Consider the following 25291-nt stretch of genomic DNA (forward strand, 5'->3'; position numbering starts at 1 on the left):
TGAGATTCATCCTCAGATGTGTAATACATCCAAAAATAAAGCTGAAAAACTAAAGTGTCTGGTGTTGAAATGTTTCTCATCCCCACTTCGTGGAGGATTGGCGGCCTTTGATGGGGCTCAACGACGGAAAGAGCGAGAGAGGCGTCCGGCTCCCTCCAGCACTCCCCCCCTCTCTTTCTGGTGTGTTTGCGTGTCACTTCCACACAGCAGGTGGTGGTGTGTCTCTCCCCCCCCCCACCCCCCACCCCACACACACCTTTTTTTTGCTTCAGCAGGCGTTCACTACAGAGGCGAAAGGTATCGAACTGTTCCCGGGACTAGGAGGAGGACCTCCCACTTTCCAGAATCACTGATCCCTGTGAAATGTTGCATGTCAGAAGAGGAACTGAAGTCTGTGATAGTCATAAAATGGGGGCGGGGGGGGGATTGAAATGGTGGATGGTCTGCGTCGGCCCACCAGTGGCCTGTTCCCATTCACTACATACAGGTGACTTGCAGCTGTACGTACATTATTGCTGTGGTCCTGATAGCTTCCAGTCTGAAGGAGTTCACTGGTTCTGGCTGGAGGCGAACGTCGCCATTTTCAAGTCAGTCAGGCGAGGAGCATTGTGGGTAAAGTCCCCCCCCCCCCCCCCCCCCGCTGCGTGTCCCACTCCTGTTTTTTTTTTCGATTTTGGAAATGAGGGAAAGAGCAAACTGTGCGCCGATCCAAGTCGACCAGCCTCTCTCTTTTCAACTCTACCGGTCCACCAGGGTGTGTTCAGAGTGGGAGACAGTCGGGGGGGGAGGAGCTCAGGCCTCAGTCAGGGTATCATCATTATCATTATCGGGGGGATCCCGCTGCACCTCTGGGACCACGATGCCTCGGTGGAGCTTTTCTAAAGACTGCTTCATCTGGGAGATAAACATGGGGGGTGAGAGAGAGAGAGAGGTTGGGTGAGATATACTGGATTAAATAATGCAGTGACAGCGGCATTTATACTTTTACACAAGTAGAACACACACACACACACACACACACACACACACACACACACACACACACACACACACCTGGTCCAGAAGAGTGACGGAGGACTGCAGGATCTGTTGCCACTTGCTGAGCTGCGCCTGGTGAAACTGCCTCTGAAGCTGCAAGACCTGAGCCCACTCTCCAGCTGTCTGGGGTAAAGGACTGAGGAGACGAGGAGAGGAAAACAAGAAGACAGGAGAAAGGAAGAGACGAGGGAGTCAGTAGTTTAGTCATGGCTCTTTTACCAGAAATACCAGCTTTCTTTTTACTTTTGGCTCCGTTCTTTAGCTGCTAAATGCTCCACATTGTTCACCAGTTTTGTTTTTCTGATATTTGGCACCGAACATGTAACACTGGTGGTTTTTTGGCCTTTGTTCTGCCTTCAGAAAGCCAAAAAACTGAACCAAAACAGGTGCGAACTGAAAAATGTAGCTTAAAGACGTGAAAACGCCGCGTTGAGTTGGGTGACAACTCTTTGAGGATTCATCATTTGAAGTGAGAACTTTCACATATCTATTGTTAAAATTGATAAAATATTAATTAGCCGTTCATCTGTTTACCTTACAAAAAGGCAAGAGAGGGTTTGTTGCTATGCAATAACACTCAGATCCCACAAGAATAACTCCACACGCCCGTTAACAGAGCAACAGAGCGTCTATGTCTGCGTGTTCACCTGTCAGCAACAGAGTAGGAGTGCCACGTCTCCAGTGTATGGGCCGCTCTTTCCAGAGCGTACAGCTTGTAGAAGAGCAGCATGTTGAGAGCCACCAGCACCACCAGACTGACGGGGACAGAGAGAGAGAGAGAGAAGACAATCTTATAGTTCACCGACTGCTGTGAAGCATGAAGACAACATCAGTGAGAAATCAACGGCAAAATGCCAAATACTGCCGACAACAAAATGAGCACGCAAACATTTCAATTCAACCACAACCCAGCACTTATTCACAACACAATGTCATTTTATCACAGGAAAATTCCACCCCGACACAAACGTCAGTGTTGTTATGACTGTATATGTTGCATTCCTCTGCAGAATTTTAACTGCTCAAATGTTGAGGTCATGATGTAATCGTTCCAGTTAAATAGACCACTCGCTACTGGAGACCAGACAGTGGTGCGTGTGGAGTAAAGGGCGTGATGCTGGTCCTGCTCTGCTGTTGGTCTCTCTATCTCCGTGTTGAACCCTCGTCTGAAAACAAGCCTTGTTCTTTAAAGTTTGATGAAAGACACTCTGGGAAATGTAGACTCTGTATGTAGAGAAAAAGTGGGCCGACATGTCTGGTTCAGTTCTTATGAACGCTGTGAAAGCTACAAACAAATGCAGACTTAAAATCTTTGTGTCAAATCTGTGTGAAACAAGGTTTTGCTTCATGTTCAGGGTCAGTGCACCTTAAGAGTGTCAAAGGGTGGATTCTTCCTGCGTCATTCACATAGTTCTCATTTATGCAGCCAGTGGTGTAAAAGCAAAGCCTCTCATACGAACCTGATACAGATCCTATTCACAAAAAGGAATCGCAGAAAGGAAGGAAAAAGAAGAAAAATAGCAAGAGAGGCATTGTGAGGCTGTTAGTATGCAGAAGATCGATGTCCAATGTGTCTGAATGAGGGAGCATTCAGACGCGTATTGAACCAAGACAGCATAAAAGTCAATATAGTCAGACAAATACAATCAAACCGGAGATTTGATCAGGTGGGAAAGGATGTACAGTACTACTAAGGACATGAACCACATGCGAGGACACACACACACAAACCTTTGTACTGATTTAGTACACTCAGAAAGTCCCTTTTTTTAATACAGAACTGCTTAACATAATCTCCATTTAGAAACGCTCATCTCCGTTATAAGTAGCTCATTGTGTGCGAGATTGCTCGTGAATAAGTCGTATGAATAATATGATCAGTGTGCAGTAAAGACATAAATCATGCTGGAAACCACCTCGAGTCGACAGCCAGGAGGGACGCCGAGGATTCAGAGAGGCTGCTGTTTAAATCACGGCCTCAAAAAAGGCACAAACACACACTTCAACTTACATGAAGCTGACGATGAGGAGGATGGTGGATATACTGTTGGGTCCTCCTCGTGAACGATCGCCCAGCTTAATATACTGAGCACCTAACAGAAAAACAAACAAGGACATGTTTTCAGTGATCAGTGTATTTTCAATGTATGTTTCTGAATATTATATCTTTGCGTCTGTTACTGTTATGCAGCTCCAAACAGAACCACTAGAGGGCAGCAATGCACAGAAGATGGATTCAGCGTTTTTGTGAGCGAGTCAACGTTGGTGGACAAGGATTGAAATCCCCAAAGCTGTTCCAACGACTGTATCCTGGCCGACTTACTGGCTTCTCTCCTGTCTCTGTCCTCTCCGACTCCTCTGTCTCCTCGGTCTCCGGAGCCCATGCCTCCTCCTCCCTCCCTCTCCCGCTCCTTGTCGCCCTGCCGTCGAGAGCAGGCGCGTTTGCGGCGGCGCATGGCCGGTGGAGTCATGGCAGCGTCCGCGCCCGCTGCGTCGCCCGTGGTCACAACGGAAACCTCGGTCTGCAGCAGCGTCTCCAGCTTGACCACCTCGCTCTCTGCAAAGTAGGAAGACGGGGAAATTAAAATACACAGGAAAGTAAGGTGGAGGGACAATAACACGTGTCAAGTGCAAAATGCCGGCACTAAATACTGGATGACATACTTACATTTTCCTTTTTGACAAGACATTGCTTTAATTAAATCATATTTTAGATAGGTTTATGCATGTGTGGCTACGTCTGCAAAGTTCTGTGTGAAAACACATGTTAAAATCTACATAAAAAGTATGCATATGTATAGATATAGTTAGATATAACAAAAAGCAGAGCACATCTTTGAGTGGAGGGGGGCAAGCTATCAATACCAAAACTCTCATTGTCCATTTATGTTGAAAAGAGAAGGTAGGAGAGACTCATTAGGGCAACACGAACATATTCAGTCTATGACGCACTCAAATGGACAATAGGTAGCGCTCTTATGATCCGTGGTCTGCAACGTGAAACTGTGCATTTGGGCTTTCATGTCAAGTGTGTCCTGCTTACAGAGTTTCACTTTACTTTTGTGCGGTTGTTTACTGAAGGGAAGTAAGCCTGAATGGGTCAGTGTGGTTTCCACAAGCTGAGTGTGTATACAGATTCTAAACGGGAGGCGTGTGACTCACCCATGTGTCTGTAGTACTCCTCAATGCCGCTCCAGGTGTTCTTTTCAATCAATGCTTTCACCAGACTCCACGGCTGCTTCCTGTAGCAGATGTTTGAGGAAACTCTGGGCAAAGAGGAAAAGCAAACAACCCGTTTAAAACATATATAGACTAAGTTTAGATAGACGGTGTGTTTACAAAGACAAAACTCACATATCTGACACTAAATCAGTGCTGTTCTATGTTAATGATATCAAACATTTTCCATTTAAACAGGGCGCCTGTCAACAACCAGGTGGTCGACACAAGTTGATGCAATTATTCATTTTTTAACGGCTCAATCGCCCTGACAATTCCACGTTTTTACACGAGCACTTCAGTAAACTAATTGGTAAAAGATATAATGTCTCAGTGTTCCAAAGAAAGCAATCAGACAATATGCACAACACGCCAATGTCAGTTTAGAAAACGGTGGAACTGTGTCGAGTCCTTGACGTGTTTTTGCCAGAATACTCTTCTACTGGAGTTTTTAAACACGAAAAGAAACATTGTTTATTTGCCTGCAACTGATGACCGTGACCTACTCAAAGATACTCTTACAAAACTAAACAGAAGCTAATCTGTATTTCATAAGTAGTTTGACAGACTAAAAGAGGAATGAAAGATAATCCAAAGGAAAGCAGTTTCCTAAGCACAGATAGTTTGATGGCGGTGTGTCACGTGGATAGCTGGCTAGTGTTACAATGGTAGCGTGTTGATTTACCGATCCTGAGATGCCGATATACTGTACTTGTACTGGAAATAAGCTGATCTGGCATCAAGTCAAATACGGTGTAGCCAGTTATGTCCGCAGAAGTGAGAAAAGTAACAGTAAATGTTTCGTGTTAGGGCTGACTCTTGTTTTTTTTGTTTTTTTTAAGTATGAGAAAGCAGCAGGGGACACTTGAAGAAAAGAGGGAGAGAAAGCTCCGATGGGATTGTATCGTATATTCTAGTCCCCGGGCTAAGAGACTCCAACACTCGACTTCAGTTTGCATCGTCTGTTTTGCTGCTAACTGACAGGACATGCAAACAAGAGACAGTAGAGTATACTGCAGGATATGTTGTTTTAGTCTAGCGTACAATCAGCTGAGCACTAGCATCTCAAACGTATTCAACAGTTCAGCAACAGGATCCGTCATAAAATTGGCCTTTAAATGTAATGTAATGCCGAGTGTGGTGGTCACTTGTGGCTCTCCTGTTTTGGGTGAGGGTGAGCTAAAAAGTAAAGAAATCCCCTCCCACAATGATAAGACGAGAACAAACATACCTGAGCCGACTCTTGTGCTTGCTGATGGAGGTGAGGCAGTATCTGTGGACGGTGTAGAAGTAGTCCTGGTAGGGGATGCCTGAGGTGATCACCTCCGAGTCCACCACGAAGCATTCTCCCTTGGCGCTGCTTTTATGCAAAGTCTGGAAGCAGGAAGCAAAAGCGGCGGTGAATCGTTAATGCAACACAAAGGCATTGGTTTCCTCCGACGTGTCTGCTAGTTATGGCTTCTTTGACTGATAAAATGAGCTGCTGTAAAGGCACCAACATGCTTCATCACAACGCTCCCCTCTCGAAGCGGCAATCTGACATTCACATCCACTTCACACTATGATTAGCCAGCTGTGTGGTCTCAAGCTCTCTTTCTGTCTCCATTCTTCAAACAACTGTTTCCATCACTTTTCATGTGAACAATCGAATGCAGCACTATGAACGTCTACCAGGAGAGACTGCATGAAAATGTGCGCCATTGTCCCCAAGTTGAAGCCTTTTCACGTCTCGTCCTCCTACGTAACCTGCAAAACTCCATAAACTAACCTCCACACTGCCGAGTAGGAATAGTAATTAACTGTTAAGTTAAGACCTCCTGTTTCTAAGGCACTTCAAAACCAATTGACATTCTTTGTATAACCCCTAGACAAGTGAATAGTGCTTTTAACAGTGAACTATTTGTGACAATCACGTCTGAAAAGCTCTGATCGCACGCGCAAAGTTACATAAAGTCAGAGGTGCATCATCAAGCGCTGCGACAACTTGCGGAGCCTTCGCGCAAGACGCTCAGGTCGTGATTACGCCATTTTCTGGAACGCGCCTCGTGGCAGCTTCACTACGGCGATAAAAAACAACAACCTACCTTTACAAAGAAAAATTTTAAAAAAGACACAACTACATTTGACAATAGAGAAAGTTCCACTCCAGTTAAAGCTAAATAAGTGTTTGTGTCTTAGTAATTTGCCTTCAGCAAAGCCTGTGTGCCAAAGGGCCGACTAATGATTGGTGTTTGTCAAGGACTGACCTGTGTCTCCACCACAGGGGCAGTCTTGGGGCCGAGGGGGTTGTTGAGGGCGATAGTGTAGCTAAGCACACGGCTGGTAGTCCCACTGCTGCTGTCCTGCTGCCATTCACCCACCGATAGGTCTAAGAGAGAGAGAGAGAGAGAGAGAAAAGACACAGAGAACATGAGCGAGTCAAGAGAGAACAAGACACAAAAGAAAGTAAGAGAGGACAAGAGAGGTAGAGAATTTATGAATGAAAGGGAGAGAGACCAAGAGAATCACAGGGGTTGAAGGGAGAGAGTGTGAGAGAGAAAAACAGAGTCAATCCACACTCCTTCATAAAAAAAAAAGAAAGAAAGAAATGCCCCAATTAGAGCTGTACAATGTTCCAACTGGAGTAGTCCCCGGCCAAATCAACTCCACGGCTTCACCTCTGTCCTCATTTAAACTACCACAGAAAAAGTCCAAAGTATACACGGCATCTATGCAGAGAACACCTTGATTATCAGTCTATCAAATGAAATAAAGAATAGCCGTACACAGGTTATGAAAAAACAGAGGGGCAAAGAGAAGAAGCAGCAGCGATGGAGGCTGCTTAACACGGCGTAAACAGCCAGTGCGGCACCCTCATTAGTGGCACAATAGAGTGGGGTACACAATGTCTTTGAGGGGTGGGTGGTACTTCACTACATTTGTATTCATCAGCTGGACAGGGTAGCACAGCTGCTTCAGAAGAGCAATAAAAAGACTTTCTATAAAGGAAAAGAACATCACCAAAAACAGTGAAGTAGAGGTATTTGCGTGAGAATTTGTCTTACTTTACTGCATAAATAAGATACTTGCAGTGCGCCTGCAACTCAGTTTAATGGCAGAAAAATGTCAACTTAAGTGCTCTGCTGCTGCTTAATGGACACGAGTAGACCATTAAGCAGCAATTTTAGGTAAATCCTCCAACAAGCAACATGCATAAACTTCCAAAATAATGATTGTATTTAGTCCGGGACAGATTCCCCCACAGAGCAGTAAACCGCTCCGTGTTAATGTTTGAAAACCCTTTCCTGCTACTATTGTGGAAGGAAGAAGAGGCGGACAAGTCCATTAAGCAGCAGAGCAAAAACAAACACCGGGCCCCAACCGTCGCTGTGTCAACAGGAAAAACTGGCTCTATTGTGCTTAATGTTATGAAACAAGTTAATGCAAGTTCTGTGCTGGTTGCTGAAATATATGGAGCATCACATCATTTTGCTAAACACAGTTTCACAGCATGAGAAAAGAGCTCAGAGAGATCTCTGAAGCATAGCTTCAAAAGATCCAATAAAAAGAAAAAGTATACGTCTTCATTAAGAATCAATGGGAGCGTTGTATCCCAAGAGAAAATCGTGTACAAGCAGTTTAAACCATCATATTTGAGTGTGTGTGTGTGTGTGTGTGTGTGTGTGTGTGTGTGTGTGTTAGCTACCAGTAAAGTGTCTCTGGGAGAAGAGGTGCTGGATAAAGTGGGTGTCAGCAGAGAAGAGCAGGTCGTGCAGCTTGTCTACACTCATGCGGAGCGCGTTGTTGATGTGCAGCCGCCCACTCAAGTCAGCACAGAACGACTCGACCTCACCTGAAAAATCAAGAAGAAAACAGCAAACCTTTATAATAAATATGCTCTCTGTGCTTAGTATTAAACCTACAGGCAATCACACTACAATCTTGCCAGCTCGGAGGCAGTTTTAGGTTAATCATCTGCCAAAGTAACATGTATAAAATTCAAAAAGAAAAATGTTGTTGAGTTCAGGACAGATTCCCCCACAGAGCAGTAAACCGCTCCGTGTTAATGTTTGAAAAATCTTCCCTGTGATTATTGCGGAAGGAAGAAGAGGTGGAAGCAATGGAGCAGAAAGAAACAAATCATTCACAGAGATCAGGAGGAAGGGAACATAATAGAACTATAAAAACCGTTAGCACCTTTAAGAACATCGAGGTTAGTTCACAGTCAGATTAAAGCTAACAACTTTTAATGCGCACAGTAAATCAAGAGGATAGAGATTAAAATTGTATAACAGCGTCTCCCATGAGTTTATTTGCCCTTAAAAAGGCACAGTTCACACAAAAACCAAAAACACATATTCTTCTTCTCTCGAATATATTGGAACTAGATGGCTCAGCTTGTAGTGCTCAAAGCACCCCAAAACTCAACAGCAATGTCTTATTAATTATGACCTGGTTACTCAAGATAATCCACAGACCTCGTTATGAGCGGTTCATGTAGGAACTATTTGTTTCAACTGAACTACACCCGCAAAACATATCACCGCGCAGAAGGAAGTGAACATCTACTCATGGACAAGAGGCTCGGGACAGCGCAAGATGTCAACATTAATGGCGGCCTCCTCTGCTGAGCTGTAACGTTAGCTAGCTCAGTGCTTCGTGAGCTAGCAGAATCGGTTAAGGACGCACACTTCATCTGCGCGGTGATGAGGCTAGCGGGTGCAGTTTGGTAGAATTAAAATAGTTCCTACATGAAACAGGCAGATATCTCTATGCACTCAGCAACTCACACCAAAATAATCTGGTTTGATAAATAGCACTACTACTATATTTTGATATTTTTTAGGGTGAACTGTCCAATTAACGTAGACTTTACCTTATTTTTTTAATTTAGTTCAGAACTACTGACTGTTGTGTTTTCCCTGATTTAATGTTCACTCAATTAAAAAAGTATTTAAATCATTAAAATGCAAAAAAAGAGAAGAAGTTACCATTAAAATATATGTATTCTGTCTACTCTAACATTCCGATAATTTACACTTTCTCATCACTTCTGGGTTCTTGTGGTCGTCTGTTCACCTAAACAACACTCACTCTCTTCCTGCGTGTCAGAGGAGTTGCTGGGGTCCGTGGGCAGTTCCTCGTCGTTGGTTATGTCCAATGACGAGAGGTTTACCAGACTGGTGGTCGGCGGGGGCAGCATGTAATTGGCTGACTCGGACAGGATGTCCCCTCCCTCTTCCAGATTCTGATGCAGTGAGGGGGAAAAAAAAATAAAAAGCGCACACCAGAGGATAGTTAGCAGGAGGTTTGTAGAGAAATCACCCCATTGTCATATGACTCGAGCGGAAAGAGGCCTCAGCTGAGCCGACCTTGTGTTGACGCGGCCTGAACAGACATACCACTGCAGGCGCGCAATTAATCTGAAAGTGACATACAGTCAACACAGCACTCCATTTATTCACTTGGGCTTGATCTGTCCGTTTCAAAATCAGCAACCACAGCAGCTGTTTATGAGCAGAACTGATTAGACTAGAACAACGACACAGTATCGCACATTTTTACTTCAATACATCCTTTATTTTTGGTCTGTTTCTACTTCAGTTTTTAAATGATTTTATTTGTATTTTTATGTTGGTATATTGCATTATTTTTGCCTTTTCTAAGCATTATCTGTGTTCAAAAGGTGCTATATAAACAAACCTGACATGTGCTAAATTATGTATTTTGTAATCAAGCATCTGATTAGTATGTGTGATTTGAATTCTAATCTTTAAAAACAAAATAATAATTATCAGTTACAGACGGGGCAAGATTTGTATTAACACTTTACTAAGTCCCCAATCTTCTCTACGGGTCCTGCCAGTAGTGTTTATAAGAGTTTATAGTTAATGAAGCAGAAGTGTTCAAATGAAACCACTGAGCTCTATTAATACCAGCTTGTACTGGATATGTTAGTAAGTGTACAACTCTGATTAGTTAATCAAATACAACGTGAATCACAAGCTAGAACCCATTATTTACTTACTATCACACAAGCGTTACACAAACAGAATCCACAAGATCTATCAGAGGAACAACGACACTGCACAAAGTGTCGTTGTAGGTTTAGATTTAGTTTTGGCACCATAGGAAAAAAATTAAAAAATTTGCAAAGATGATGGCTGCTACACTATTAGTTTTGCGTCACAACAGTCCCGTAAATTGTGACATGAATAGTTACACTCTGGCTATTTAGTACTTGACCCACGTCTACTCTAGCGGAGACATCTAGTGCACACTGATCTGAGCTCTCGGTTGGAGTCTGTTGACGAGGTTTTATCTTTGGTTATGAGACGTGAAGCCAAAGAAGCTGACGGAGCGGTGTGTGGATTCTACTTTTTTCAGTCCATCCCTGCCGTGCAGCTAATGTTAGCTAGTCAGCTGTCTGCAAACGCACGGCTGGTGCCTTGAAACACCAATGGCAGGAGAAGATGAATCAGTAAGTGGACTTTATGCTCGGCCTGTGATGAATCTGATGATTAAAGTGGAAGTCTCTCCTTTAAGCATTTGGTACTGACAGTCCACAATTGTGTGGGATAACCTGTATCTTTTGAAAATGCATAACGATGACAGCCTTGCAGGCGGTGCAGGTATTCTACTATTCTTGCTCAACTGTCGTGCACATGAAGTAGTACAAAATAAGACATCTAATGAGATCAGACGACGCAAAACACTACATTGACAACTAGCTTTTGCTATGCTGTATGCCGAAGTATGTCACACTCACAAAGGAGGCAGCAGCTGAGACCGGGGCCGAGGCAGAGATGTTGGTGGGAGTCGTGGATGGCAGCGAGCTGTGGGAGCTGGGCGGACTGGGTTCGAGGGGGTCAGAGCTGAGTCTGCGTCCGGATGACGAAGGCACCTCTATGGGCAGACAGGAGGCGGAGGAAGGGGGAGAGGAGCCCCCGAGGTGAGTAGCTGAGGGAGAGCTGACTAGACCAAAGGGCATCAGGAGAGAGGGAGAGCTGCCCGTAGAAGTAACCGACACGGAGCTCAAGTCTAGTAGATCCGTCACCGACACGGACTCGTCTCCTGGCCTGGGGAATGGAGGGAGAGGAAGTGAGAGTGAGTGAGACACAGAAAGCCTGTGAGACAAAGTCACAGGGAAACGGAACCACTTGTTTGGTTAAAGAGCAACTAATATTAGTTTGAACTTGGCTACGTAAAAACATCATATTGGAATTCTTATGTTCCCCTGGAGCATGCCTGCACACACACACACACAATACAAGACTCTCCAATAAGCATGTAATTACACATGAACACTCACAGTAGGCCGTTCATGTGTTCGGTGGTGGGGGAGACATAGTCATCGTCTTCACTAGTGAGGCCCAGCTCAGTGCCGTAACACTGGTGTACGATGTGCCACAGCTCTTTGGGGGACAGAGACTGTAAAATAAAAACACAATATTCATATTCAGCAGTTGATCGGGATCAAATTGAAATAACAGATTACTGATGGGAGTCATGCATCAAGGAATATTTTAGAAACAATGACATTAAAAAGAGTCAATCAACATGTTGACCTGCATGATGACAAATGTAATCATTCACATCAGCAAATAAGTTAAAGTTAACTCCTCTGATTATAATCACAATATACTATTTGCCGTTTGTTCTTGGCAGCGACTGAAGTGTTTTGTTTGACAGCCTTTTACAGGACCACTAAGTCAATACCTTTCAGCTAGACGCCTGTGTCCATATGCTTTCATGCTACGCCGCTGTGTTCCTGCCCAAGCGCTGTCCAAATAAAATGTCTTCATCCAAACGCAGCAAATAACAGTGATTTAAATCGCTCTCCGAAGCCTGCGTTTGTGGCCGTCTCACGGCTTCGCGACACCCTGTTCTATTCTGAGAAGGTAACTACTAGCCGCGTCACAACAGGCAGGGAAGGTGGGAGAGAAGATTGTACCTTGTCCAGCAGGGCGTTCTGCCACAGACGGAAAATCATCATGAAGCTGCGATCCCTCGCTCCGAAAGATGTGAAGAAGTGCTGAGTGGGGGAATATCAGCGGGACGGGAAGGAAGAAAGAAAGAAAGAAGAAAAATGTGATTGGACTGCTGGTTTCCGTCTGTCGGGATGTTTGCTTTGTCACAGTCAGTGGAGATAAAAGTTGAGTCAGCTCACTTTATACTGCTTCACGAGCAAAAAAGGGTAATTTACAGTAAACAATATCAACAGCTAACACGCCATGCTTTTGCAGCAGCAGTTCACTTTAACTGTTAAAGTCTTTAAAAATGGGCCAAAAGTCGGGCTCGATATTATTTGTGCTGGAGGCCGACCTTCTCATTGTCAGTGCTGATCTGGATGGCGTTTGGGATGAGCTTGGCAGTCTTCTCCTTGGTCATAGAGGTCACGTCTTTCAGCAGGATAGTGATCTGGAACGAGGAGGAGGGAGATTTACTTTGTGTGTGTGTGCATGTGCGCATGTGCGCTACACTCTTATCTCACGAAACGGCCTGAGCGTATCTGTATTGAACTGCAAACAAGTGCATTAAAACGACTTCTTATCTGATTGCAGGTGTGACATTAACCAGGCTTACGACAGGCTTTTTGATTGATTGTGCGCGTGCGAATGTGTACACAGCGTGCGCATGTCTTACAGTGGTTTCCCAGCGGAAGATGTTACTGTAGAAACAGAGCCAATTCTCCGACAGATAGAGGCGGCCCTGAAGCAGTATGTCCTTCTGCAGAGCGCAAGAGTAGTCTGCGGAGAGAGAGAGGAAAAGAAGAGAGGTCAATTTAAAAAAAAGAGAGAAAAATCAAGAGGTTGATTTTGAAGTGAGGGGTTTGATAAGTATCTCATCTTCTTGGGTGTTTGGTGCCACATGTGTAGCTCGCTTTATCACATGACCTCTGCCCACACGCCAACATGCTTTTGACACGCATGTGTCACACTCACCCACTATAAGTCGCTCTGTGTCAGGAAGTTTCTTAAAGAGTTTACGAAAATCCTCGTTCCGCTGTTTGTATGTCGGACTGAGAACCTGAGGGTGAGAACAGGAAAGAGAAAGGAGAACATGATATTCTACTTCACAACGAGCCTGTTAAAAGCTTTGGGCTAGACTGGGATGTTTCGGTTAAATAGCTAACGGATAAACGGTGTTCTTCAATGCTTAACATTTTAACCATGTGGTGAAAAAGTCCAATGAGAGGCTGTTAATGTATACTTACGTTGTACCAGCTCTGCATTTTCTGTAAAGAAAAGAACAGCATATTTAGTGGTGAACAGCGCTCACATTTCTCTGCAACAATACAAAAAAGAATGACTGATTTTAAGCTGGTATGGAGAATCTATCGGCATACATTTGGTAAAGTAACGCACTTCGATATCCGTGTGCATGAGATCCTGCCAGACCAGTCCTGAGGCTGAGCTTTTTTTTTTTATGCAACATTGAGGTTTTGGAGGTTGGAGTTTTCAGCACTTCTCCATTTTAAAAAGGTATGTGTCACTGACCGGCTGTAACGAACAGTCATTAGTATAATAACGAGTTCCTTTCACAACAATGAGCCTGAAACAAAAGAGATGCGAAAGCTTCAACAGAACCCTCCGTCGCACGGAACTACAAACAGAGCAAACATGGTGACATTGTAACAAGTCGAATGTCAAAAATGGAAGGTAAAGAAAATACAGAACAAACATTTACAGTCACTCAACAGTGGAATGCCCCCCCCCATACCTCACATAGAAACACTTTTGCTATTCAACCCTTTGTTATTTTTAGTACATAGAAGTGGTGTACATCATCTGAAAGCTGAGAACCTGAAGAATAAGGTTCTAGTTCTATAAAACAATTAACTGATTCATTAAAATGAATTGTGAAAGTGTAAAAGAGCTTAGAACATTAACATAGAAGTATATGATGGCCAGTCTCCATTATGTGTCATAAGTTGTTGCAGCAATAATTGGGTTGACATTTGGAGATTCCTGCTAGAATTTGCATTATTCGGCTATGAGAAGCCATCCACCCCCTGAATGCTAAAGGTCACTAGTTTGTAGTTTTAAAGTTCCATGAGGATGTGATTATCCTAGAGGTCACAACATCGTATTAAGTGGTGTCAAGTCTTAAAAAAAAAGAAAAAAAAGAGGACTCATGGGGACCAACATCATCCCACATGAATAGAAAGAGTCTCAGCTTTACAGTCAGACCCAAGTTATGCAATTCCAAGACAGAAATATGTAAATACACCATTTTAGAAAAGGCAAAATTACTTTAAACACGATTGGTTTGGTCATGTCATTGATCACTGGGATCACATGAAAAATATACGAGTCTTTTACTCACACACACATAAAGCTCACACAATAATCATACTGCATCTACAGACCTTCTGGCAGCAGTTTAGCACTCTCAACATAAGACTTAGATCAGTGGATGTTCTAGTTACCTTGGCATTGCGGCTGAAGTGGCGAGTAGCAAGCGGGTAGGCGGATGTGAGGGAGGAGGCCGAGGGTATGGAGGGCAGGGGGCTATCTGAACCTCCTCCACCTCCGCCTCCACCTCCACCTCCACCTCCACCACCACCTCCACCGGCACTCTTCTCTCCTCCTCCCTCGCCCTCACTGGCCCTGCTACCCCCGAGGACCCTGCGCCGCAGGGAGGGAGAGCTGCCGGGGGTGCTGCGTGGAGAGTTACTGGCCGTACTGGAGACAAAAAAAAAAAAGACAGAGATTTAACTCAAGGGAGAAATTAGGAAACTCTTTCATGTTTTATTGCTCAATTTTGCTCTAATGTCTTTAATTACATGCTATGAAGACAGGCTGCGGCCGTTTCCTATTTGACAACAGTGTGTCATCTTAAATTGCCCCCTTAAGACCAAAGAAATATGTTCAGCCAGTGTTATCATAAATGATTTTAAATGGTCTGACAATAAGCGGCATCATTTCTGCTCATTGTTTACGGTCAAAATAAGAGTTGTCTTTGTCTCGCTATGTCGTTTGCACATAATGTTCCACCTAAATGCAGTTTTTGAATAGATCATTTAAATATGCTGCCTCAATTTCAAAGTTTAAGTAGCAGTTTTAAAAGTGTTCAAACTAACATATTAACTTGTGAATTTACATTACTGGCAGTTTTCTGCTATCATTCCTTGCCAACGGTGTTGAAATATTTGTTTTCATATTCTTCATATCCACTATAACGATCTGTTTCTCTCGACTAAAGTAGGCGGATCGGTCAATTTTGTGAGACATCAATATTTATTTGGTTAAATTAGGTAAAAATTCAAACAAATGACATGAACTCTGTCCCTGTAAACTCGGTCGCAGCTCAAAGTGACAGGAACTGGAGCGGAAAAACAGAAATGAGTCAGAAATCATCATCTCCAGCGCAACACACCACTGATGGCAGGGACAGGAAACTGTGCCATTACGCCATGTTATCAATTAGAGAGATGGGGTAACGATAAGAGCAACTCTCCAGCCAGCAGTCACTCTGGAAAGCAGAAGGCAGCCAGATCGACTTGTGACCGTCATGTACGTTGGAGTTTTGCTGCTTTGGCGGCTGTTTTAAATCTGTTAATTCAAAAACGTCATCGTAGCAAATCAACGAGGAAGATGTTTGTGAAGTTGTCATGAGGTGAAAATACACAATGTGGACGATCCCGCATCAGAGGCAAACAAATGCAACCAGCCCAGAATACAGAGATGTGAAACAATCGAGTTACAGTTTAATAAGTAAAAGACATAAATCACATTCAATTAGCCTCAGATAGCCTCACTATATGTACTGCATGGTAGGCACTCTCAAAGGGTAAACATAGCAAATCAAGCGTTTAGAAAAGTTTAACACGGATTAGTTTCATGAATTATCCATTTATGTTGTCACCTTAAGACAACATCAAACATCTTCAATTATTTTGCAGCTCAACAATGATATTTTGAATTAACAGATTTGAAACAGCCTCTTATTTGTGTTGTAAACAAGCAACAATCCAAACTACAATGCACAGACAGGGTGGTCACCAGTCGACCTGGCTAACTTCTGCTTTCAACAGGACTCCTCACTGTGTGTGTGGCACTAATTGTTATCCTGTCTCTCTAATTGATCGGGTCGAACGGGTTCCCTGGCATCACATCACGTGTTTCACGCAATGATGAGTTCGAATCCCGTTAAAATATATATTTTGTATTACTTTTAAATGTGCTAAAGGGTTCTTCTAAGTGACACATGTTTACCCAATATAGGCTCCAAACGAAGACTGTGTTTTTAGCAAGGAAGGAAGGCAACTTCCTTTATACAACGTCGCGTGATGTGTTTCCCACTCCAACAATCCCACTCCGGTACGTTTTGACCATAGATTGTGTACGGGAAGGTTTTGACACCGAAACACCGGCTATACCCAAAAACAATCCAGTCCAGCACACTCGATGACCGCACACAACACGTGAGAAACGAGACAAACTCGGTCCATTTAGGAAGCACTGTGTTGTGCATGGGTGGAGAGCGTCTGCTGCGGTCAGTGTGACCAAAACGAGAAACGACAGCACGAGCACAAACACACACGGCTAGCAATCAGTTTATACAAGCTCATACCAGCCCGCGGCTGCACACCTGTGCTTTTTGCATCAAACTATGTCCGACCCACCCGTGCGCGATCGGACGGATTTGCAAACGCTGCGACTCATTTGACCACATCCAAAACGTACCACGAGCAGGCTGTATGACGAGCAGACGGACCACCGCATAGCACAATGCTACCATCACACTACAGGAGACTGTTTAGGTCACTTACTCGAACATGTCGTGAGGCGATCCAAATGATATCCACAAAAAACACACAGCAGACGCGCGCGTTGCTGTTAACTATTGTATCAATATGGTGATCCTGGTCTGTGTGTGTGTGTGTGTGTGTGTGTGTGAGCGGCTAAAGCAAGCCCGCCGCTACAGGGGTGTATGTCCGCTCCTTCTGCCTTGTTTTCTTCGCTTATCGTCGGGGTAGAAAAGCGCCCATTCGTCCACCGTCCCGCGGTCGGGTGTTAATTTCTCATTGTCGCTGACGGGCCCCCCTGCACCTCGCAGCCAGGTACCGGACGGACCGCGGCTGCCCCTATGCCGTTAGCAGGACCCGATAACGGGCTGCAGTCTCTGCGTCCATCCGTAATCCTTTGCAACAAGGGAGAGGGTGGAGGGGAGGAGGAGGCGGGAGGAGGGAGGAGGCGGCTCCATGTGTGCGAGTGAGGCCTTGCTGGGAGGTGGAGCTGAACCGATAAGGATGATAAGGCAGAGTCCAAACTGAGAGGTTTTATCTGAGTTCGGAGTGACCAGTACTTCACAGACAAGATGTCACGAGAACATTTACAAACACTGTGTTATCTTTACAATTAATGCCTTGGTCATTAGTTGAAGTTATTCAGCCCTATATCTCAAACTATATGTTCTAAACTATAAAAAGGGATGTTATTAAGTTGCTACTCATTTCTGATAAATAAAACATGACTAGCATCGTAAAAATAAGTAAATAGAGACCATGGTGGCCTGTTGTGAATCCACCTGGACGAAGCCCAGAGCTCACGCAATCCCTTAACCCTCAATCTCTCCGTCCATCACTCTGGATTAGAGTCCACATCATAATCCAGGCTGGCCTGAGCCAGGCCGACATCTCCACCATTCAGGCTCCCTCTGTGTAATCTGTTTTTCAGAGGTTCGCCAAAGGCCCATAATAATGTCAAGAGTTTACTGGGCTGGGTGGACACTGAGAAACGGGCAACAAAGAGACTGAATGCAGCTGGGAAGAACAGACAACAGCGCTATATCTTTGATTTGGGCTAATTTAGCAGATTGTAGCTTCTTCTTGCACACACATGGTGCAAAATCCAAAAAGCCTCGGGTACATATGACTATAAAAGCTAAAAACGGGTTCAAAGTAAAATACAATGAAGCTGGAAATGAGATACTAGCCAGCAACAGTGAAAGAAACTCCGGCCCAAAAATGGATCAATAATCATGGAGTGAATGTAAACAAGAATACGTAATCCACATGGATACAGTGTGGCAGAAAGACAAAGAGGTCACAAATACAATCAATCACAATCAGTCAACAGGTCACTGTGTTGTTGATTTGGCTGTGCTAAACATCCATGGCAATTATGTCATCGTTAGAAATTATCTCTCAGTGTGTGTACATCTTTTTAGTTTTGAAATAAAGACACCGCTTCGAGATTGCCAGATCAATTACCCTAAAAAGGTGCAATGTTGTGTCTTCAATATTAAGTCAGTGTGGCCCAGGCCATTTCAAACATGTTATTGGATAGAAACTTGAATGTCCAAGTTTCAGATGAGAGGCCTATCAGGCTACATATTTGTAAAGCTTATTGTGACAATTTCACAACACGTTTACATCAAAGTAAGTAGAATAAAGTCTCTGCATGCGTAGTGGAGTTTAGCCTTTCAGCTGCACTGTATATAGACACATGCATTTGTGCTAGTTAAGCAGAGCAAGTGAAGGCAGCTTTACCTTAGCAAGTCTGGTAACTGAGACATTCAAAAGGGCAATAGAAAGTATTTCAACCCAAACTTTCAAATCAAATAGAGCCATTTAGAAACTGCTCGGATTCCATCAGAAACAGTTGTGCCTTTATTAACAGTGTTCCATCTAGAAAACTATTTTGATATTAACTTAGTAGATAGTTTAAAAGATTTAGTCGTCAAAAAACAGACACATAAAGACCTGAACTGTTTCATCGAAAGTAGCAGATTTGTCACTTCTGGCCAGAGATGTCCTCAAATAAAATCCCTCAATTGCTTAAGGTGGAAACTGACAAGATACAACTAAATACAACCTTGAACACCACAACATGTGTTTAAGAGCTACAGCCACTCAAGGTTAGCTACTTGGATCTTTTGTCTCCCTGTCTGAATACTATCACTGATATATCTCCACTGAGTAGGGCCTACTAGACGGCTGAAGAATGAGGCAAGTCTGTGCACTTGTCTGTTTAAGGAGCCTTCATAGCGGGCCTGGCTTTAAGGCATGATCGGGATAAACTGCAGCATATTAGCTCAGCTCATCAGACGTGTTCACCTCTCTGACTAACACCATAACTCAATATCAAATATACTTGAACATGATCATACGCTGTGAGCCGTTGCATTAAGTTTAACAACACTGACAAGATGAAAGTAGAGTGTGAATATTGCCGACGCAAATCAAAGATGAGATTCAATGGTTTCTGTTTCACAGTTAATCTCCAATGCATCTCGAGTGGCCTTTGATTCAGCTCCACACAGCTGATTTTATCTGAAAGAAACTTTCCACTGTTGAGTAAGAAAAATAAACATTTGCAGTAAGACTGTAGGGGCAGTTAAGCACCTCCTCTTTGGGGAAGACGTTACGGACTCGTCCAGGTTGTTTGGAAAATGCAAATCAATCTTCTGTGTCTTGGGGAGCTTGCTCTACAGACATGTCAAAGTCCTCAATGTGTTTATCTTGCGGTCAAGTTTGAATTTGTTCTGAATTTAGAGTTGAAAACCCAGGATTGGACGATGATGATGATGGATAATTTTAGTGCTAAATGTAAATAGGGGTATTTCTATATTTTGTGGATAATCTGATTTTTTTTGTCTTTTATATAATAGATTTTTTTTATGGTTTACATAACCCTTGGCACTTCTTTTCTTGAGTGTTATTCCGAAAAGGCATATTAAAAATGTACCAAACATCGTTTAACCCTAAATCTGTCCATAGCTTTATTTATTTCACTATAAAAAAAATTAAAAAAAGACTGTCAAACAATCATTTGAGGAGTCCCAGCTAGGATATTAAGCTTCATTAATATTCCACAAGACAGTATAACTGGGTCAATAAAATGATGTGTAAATAAAGATGACAAGGGCACAGCTGTTCACATGGAGCACAAGGGGAGAATCACCCTCTGCTTGCCCTCTGCAGTGGTGCCCAGAACAGCATCTGATTGGACTCACATGACATCATCAGATTAAGAGCCCACTCCCATTGGCTGCAGGTGATGTCATGCTTCAGAAGAAGGATAAATGGCGCATGAACCCCGCCTCTAGCTCCTTATGACTGATCCAGCTCTATTTTTTTCTCTCTCACTGCCACAACAGCGGTCTGACTTTCTTTGTGTACAGTTTATATAACATTGCTGTTTTGCAATTTTTAATAAAGTAATGTTTCTTTAAAGCTAACACTGTTCTTTTAAAATACTAATCAATTGCAGGGCCTATGAAGTATGTATGTTTTCTACAGGGTAGCAAGGGCATTTGTAGCTCATCATTCAAATTCAACCAGAGTTGGCCTCACTTCTTATCTGTCGTCATAGAGCACCATAAATCAACTCAACCTCGGGATTTTAGCAGTGTAATCTGTCCTCACTAGTTCTAGCCATTAGCTAATTAACTCCAGCCTGCTCCAAAATAGTTGACCTCGTTTAGCATTTGAAAAAAAGCAGACCATGCGTAAATCTGTCAGATGTAAGGTCTTTTAACTCTCCACCAACGTGCACAAATGAGCAGCTCCTCACTCCAGTCAGTCACTGCAGCCAGATCTGCTCTCAGAGGGCCTGAATGCAAATTGGCTGAGGTTGTACAGAGCTATAAGCGTAGAATACGCATGAGACCGGCGAGCATATAGTGCTGAGGGAGTGGTTGCTCTGTTCTGAGCCACTGAACTCCGATGTGTTGGTGGTGCTGTAAGATAAGACCATCCTCAAAGAGAGAATAGTCAACCGAATGAATGAAGGTAAAAAAAAAGAAAAAAACATTGGGGCTTCGTGAACAAATGCTGCACACGAGTGCTACATTTCATTATTGCTTTCATTAACTGGCTGGTTATTGGAGATGAATCCAGCACACTAACCTGCAGCTCTCCCAGTCGGAGTCTCTGCTGAGCAGGCTCCTGAAGGACCAACGGGAGCGCCGGCTGGGAGAGGGACTACGAGACCAGGAGCGCGACGGTGGCAGGAGGAGGTCCTGTGAAGGGGTTTCCTGACCTTGCTCTTCCCCCTCCACCTGACTGGCCACAGAGTTGGAGGGCGAAGGGCTCCGATGGGGAATGGCACCCTTCGCCCCAGTCTCCTCTATTACAATTTGAGGCATTTTACCCCATTGACGCTTAGGAGTGCAGCCTTGATCTTCCTCGTTTCGTTTCTTGGCACGGGTCCTGCTGCGGTGGGATCGACCGTGGCGGCTAGAGCGTGACGGTCTGGGGCTCGGTGAGCGAGACCAGGACTCTGTATCCGAGGACGGGGGCAGGATAGTCAGCGTTGGGACGGGAATGGGCTGAGTTAAAGTGATGCCCTCTGGTCCCACGGGAGAGGACATAGTCATCTTCAGAGCTTAAATGTATCTTTCAGTCAAGCCAAGGTCACAAACTAAGGGTTTGTTGCATTTTGAGAGTTGAGACTGAACCATGACGGACCGAGATGGCCCAATCATGCTTTAGTTTGATACATTTTAGAAACAGAATAGGTAAACGCATCAAAAACTCCCTTCGAGCAAATCAGCTTTGCCCTTTTAAGAAACACTAACCATGAGTAAAGATGATTTCGATAATATTTCCTGTGAACTCAAAAAAGTGTCTTTCCATCAGGCGAGTAAAATCCCCCAAAAGTGGTTAAACCACAGAGCAGTTCACAGCTGTAGGTGTTCCTTTACGATCAAAAATGATGCAACAGGAAGCTGGGAGGTAGTCCCACAACTTTTCCAGTATTCCAGACTCTGTGTATGCTGACCAAAGAGTGACTAAAATGCTCTATCATCCTTTTCTTGTGTCAAGCTTACGGGCTTCACCCCTTCCTCTGTCCGGTGTCACTCTCTGTCTTCGGTACTCCTCACCTCTCCTCTCTTTGGCGGACTTCAAGCTCACATTTGCATAACCATGCTCATCTTTGCAAGAGTTGAAGTCTCAGACAAAAGACAGATCTCTGTCGGGAGGTAGCTACCTGAGGAGTGACAAGAGCAGAAACTTTGCATTCAACGATACACCTGACTACTACTTTTTTCTTTTTTTTTAATTCTCAAAACTATAAATTGTTTCACTTTCCAACTAAAACAAATGACTGCGAAACTAGGGCTATTTCTGTCTGGTCTTTGATACCGTACGCTCTGCCAGTTCTGGGAATATGAGGTATCATATGATGATGATGATGTATGCAATGAAATATTTGTCCCGTTAGAGGGCAGATCAATAGGATTTATTTATGGTGGGGTAGGTTGTGTTACATGTATTCTTTTACCTAGGTTTGGGGAATTGATAACGACTTCAGCTCCATATTTCAAAAGTTTCTCCCTTCACGCAACTCAGAAACAGCCTAAACTGGTTGGAAATTACATCATCCCACTGCATTTATCACCAAGAGAAATATAAACCTGCATCCCTGCAAGGAAAGCCCATAAAGATCTGAACCGTGGCAAAAGAAAAGAAAAGCAGGTGTTCTATATAAATGCCAGAGTTTTCAAACCACACAATATCCCACAGCCACTGTCAAACACTGGAGCAGACATGAACAACCCCTTTTGAAAATACATATTTCATACAGCCAATACAAAGGTCGAATTGCCACTATATCAAGGCCATAACTACATGTAAACACACTGCAGATGCGTCCTCCAACAGGGAAGGGAGGTGAGGGTGTGTGTGTGTCACGCCATTGTTTGCTATCAAAGCAGACACTTCCAAGGCAAGGACCCGAGCACGTCTGAGAGTATTTGCCGTGATCTGTTTGAACAAGACCAATCTTGGCACCGACTTGTTTGTCCAGAGTAATCCATCATAATCCCCCATCGTAGCCTTTACTCTTTGGTCGAAACAAGCCAGATCTTTTTTTTGCCATAAAGCACAGGCCACGTTAAAAAGGTATTCTCGCACACAATCTCAACCACCAGCGTCTCAAACCAGCAAATACAAGTTGCAGCGTGCGAAGCAAGTACTCAGGAACAGCTGTTCCTGTGATATCGGGTCTACTATTCAAAAGGGTTGTTGATCTGTGAATGATCTGCAACAACTGGTATCTGTTTTCCTGCGCAGTTCAACAGGTTGTGTTCAGTTTAACAAACGAGGACAAAATGCTTGCAGAACCGGGTTTAATAAGGCACATAAGGCACACATATATATATATATATATATATAAGGCACATAATAAGAAACAACTTTTAGCAGCCTGGGGAGACTCTCCTACCTCCCATTGGATGAGTTTCCTCCGTTTCGGTTATCTTGCTCGGCCTCGAAAACAAGCCGAGCGACGGTGCGGGAGGCAATGTTAAAATCCACTTTTTCACAGGAACACATCAACATTCTTAATTGCGTAAAAAAAGCATCTGTCGGCTGCAGCTAACGGTTAGCCTTCAGCCAGCTAACGCTAAACACAACCAAAGTGTAGCGGACGTTAGCCCCGACCTCCGAAGGCCGACAGCTCAGTAAAGATGGCTAGCAGGCTTTAACTGCCAGCACATAAAGTACTCCGCCGACGTCTTCCATTTCCTCTTTTAAAACCCGCTGCGACATAAAACACTGCTATCAAACAAAATGTAAAGCTAACGAACACAGTTAGCTTAGCATTAACAGCGTACTAACTTGGATTTAAAGTAACACAATACTTTTTTTGTCGAAAAGTGAAAAGGAACGGCAATCAGTCGGCTTATTAACTTAGTACGTGGGGGGGGGTACTATCAGTTTTATTTATTTTTTAAACATTAACCCTGCAACGAATTTCTAATAATACATAAAGCCACTGACTCTTTAGTTTGTGGCTTTTAAATATGTATAAAAGTAAAACCATTATTATGTAATAAAATGTACACAGCCACCAGCAAAAGAAGACGACCACCCCTCCGACCAACTTTGTAGTACAGTCCGGAAAAATAACTGTCCAGAGGATGTGGCGCAAGAAGAAGACGAGTCAGTGTTGACATCAAATAAACTCACACCATTGGAAATTAGTTTTATCCTTCAACAACTATAACCTCCCGATTAAGTTAAAACAAATCATCCACGTTGCAGGCGTGAATTGGGCCTGTTGTTACATGTCGCAGAGATACACATGAAGCGGTCCCAGGCAGTGTCAGGTAGGCTATCGGTTTTTTATACAATAAACATGATGTCACCTCAACAGGTTTTCTCAGTAACCTACATAATAAACAGTTTAAACATAATTTCTGAGTTTATTTGAAGGGAGCTGTTATGTGACTGAAATCAATGGGCATAACGATTGCGACCCCTTGTGTCTAACACGGTCCTGTGCAGTCATTGGGGTATTTGTAACCTGATAACTTATTGCCTCATCACGACCTCACTAAATTGCTTTAAAACTTTATTTGAGGATTTTGAGTCCCTATAAAGCAGATATTCTCTTTTTTTAGGAGAAACAAAACGGCAGTGTATCATAATGTGTGTGGCATATAAGCGTATTAATCTCACCCCTCACTTCCAGCAGCAGCATCGTTGTCATGGACTATTGTAAGTAGGATGCAGCCTGTAAGACATTGGATATCCTCTCCTCCAGGACACATACAGTAAACAGGGCCAATGACAATTCACCTTGTCTGAAGCTGAAAACAAAAGAACAAACATTGACAAGACTATTTTTATGAACTCTGAGATTTTAACATACGGGTGCAAATGAGTTTAAAATCCATCCACAGATTATACAGATAAACTGAAATGTGAAAGTGAACGTGGTCCATTTTAGGCTGATTCTTTTTATTATTGATTCATTTTTCAATTCATTTTCCAGAGTTATCGAGAAAGTAATCCCATTTAATTCCCATTTAAAATAATGTGTGTCAATAGTGAAAAATGCCCAAAGTAACGTCTTCAAATTACTTGTTTTGTCTGACCAATAATCCAGAACCCAAAGATATTCCGCTTTTTATCACATGGGAAAACAATTCTATTTTTAAACTTGTGTTGATCAGCTAATTGATTAATTGACACATTATTTCAGCTCTTGTGGATTGAAAAGAACCCAACAGTTTTAGTGTACTACAAGCACTCCTTCAACTTTATCAAATTCTGGTGCTTACACGCTATCCTGTGTAACCACTTGTTTCAGTC

The 25291-nt window shown here is 43.4% G+C and overlaps 1 protein-coding gene across 2 annotated transcripts; it reads right to left on the minus strand.

Annotated features, from left to right (window-relative positions):
* Positions 1-257: 257 nt before the first annotated feature.
* On the minus strand, positions 258-23792 carry gramd1a (GRAM domain containing 1A; the record flags this gene model as incomplete). Of its 2 annotated transcripts, none has more annotated exons than XM_079164117.1 (19): positions 258-894; positions 1054-1174; positions 1686-1793; positions 3050-3131; positions 3362-3595; positions 4201-4304; positions 5489-5631; positions 6504-6625; positions 7943-8089; positions 9331-9484; positions 11006-11315; positions 11549-11667; positions 12191-12271; positions 12562-12657; positions 12883-12986; positions 13182-13266; positions 13454-13474; positions 14669-14924; positions 23418-23792. In XM_079164117.1, 19 exons carry the CDS (start codon positions 23531-23533, stop codon positions 793-795), a joined length of 2505 nt encoding a protein of 834 aa, XP_079020243.1. In that variant the 3' UTR covers positions 258-792. The 2 variants fall into 2 exon arrangements, with proteins under 2 accessions (XP_079020243.1, XP_079020242.1); XM_079164116.1 differs by lacking the exon at positions 23418-23792 and adding an exon at positions 21098-21567.
* Between the last annotated feature and the right edge of the window lie 1499 nt (positions 23793-25291).

This window comes from Pholis gunnellus (genome assembly GCF_910591455.1).
Source record: "Pholis gunnellus genome assembly, chromosome: 8".
Taxonomy (NCBI): Eukaryota; Metazoa; Chordata; class Actinopteri; order Perciformes; family Pholidae; genus Pholis; species Pholis gunnellus.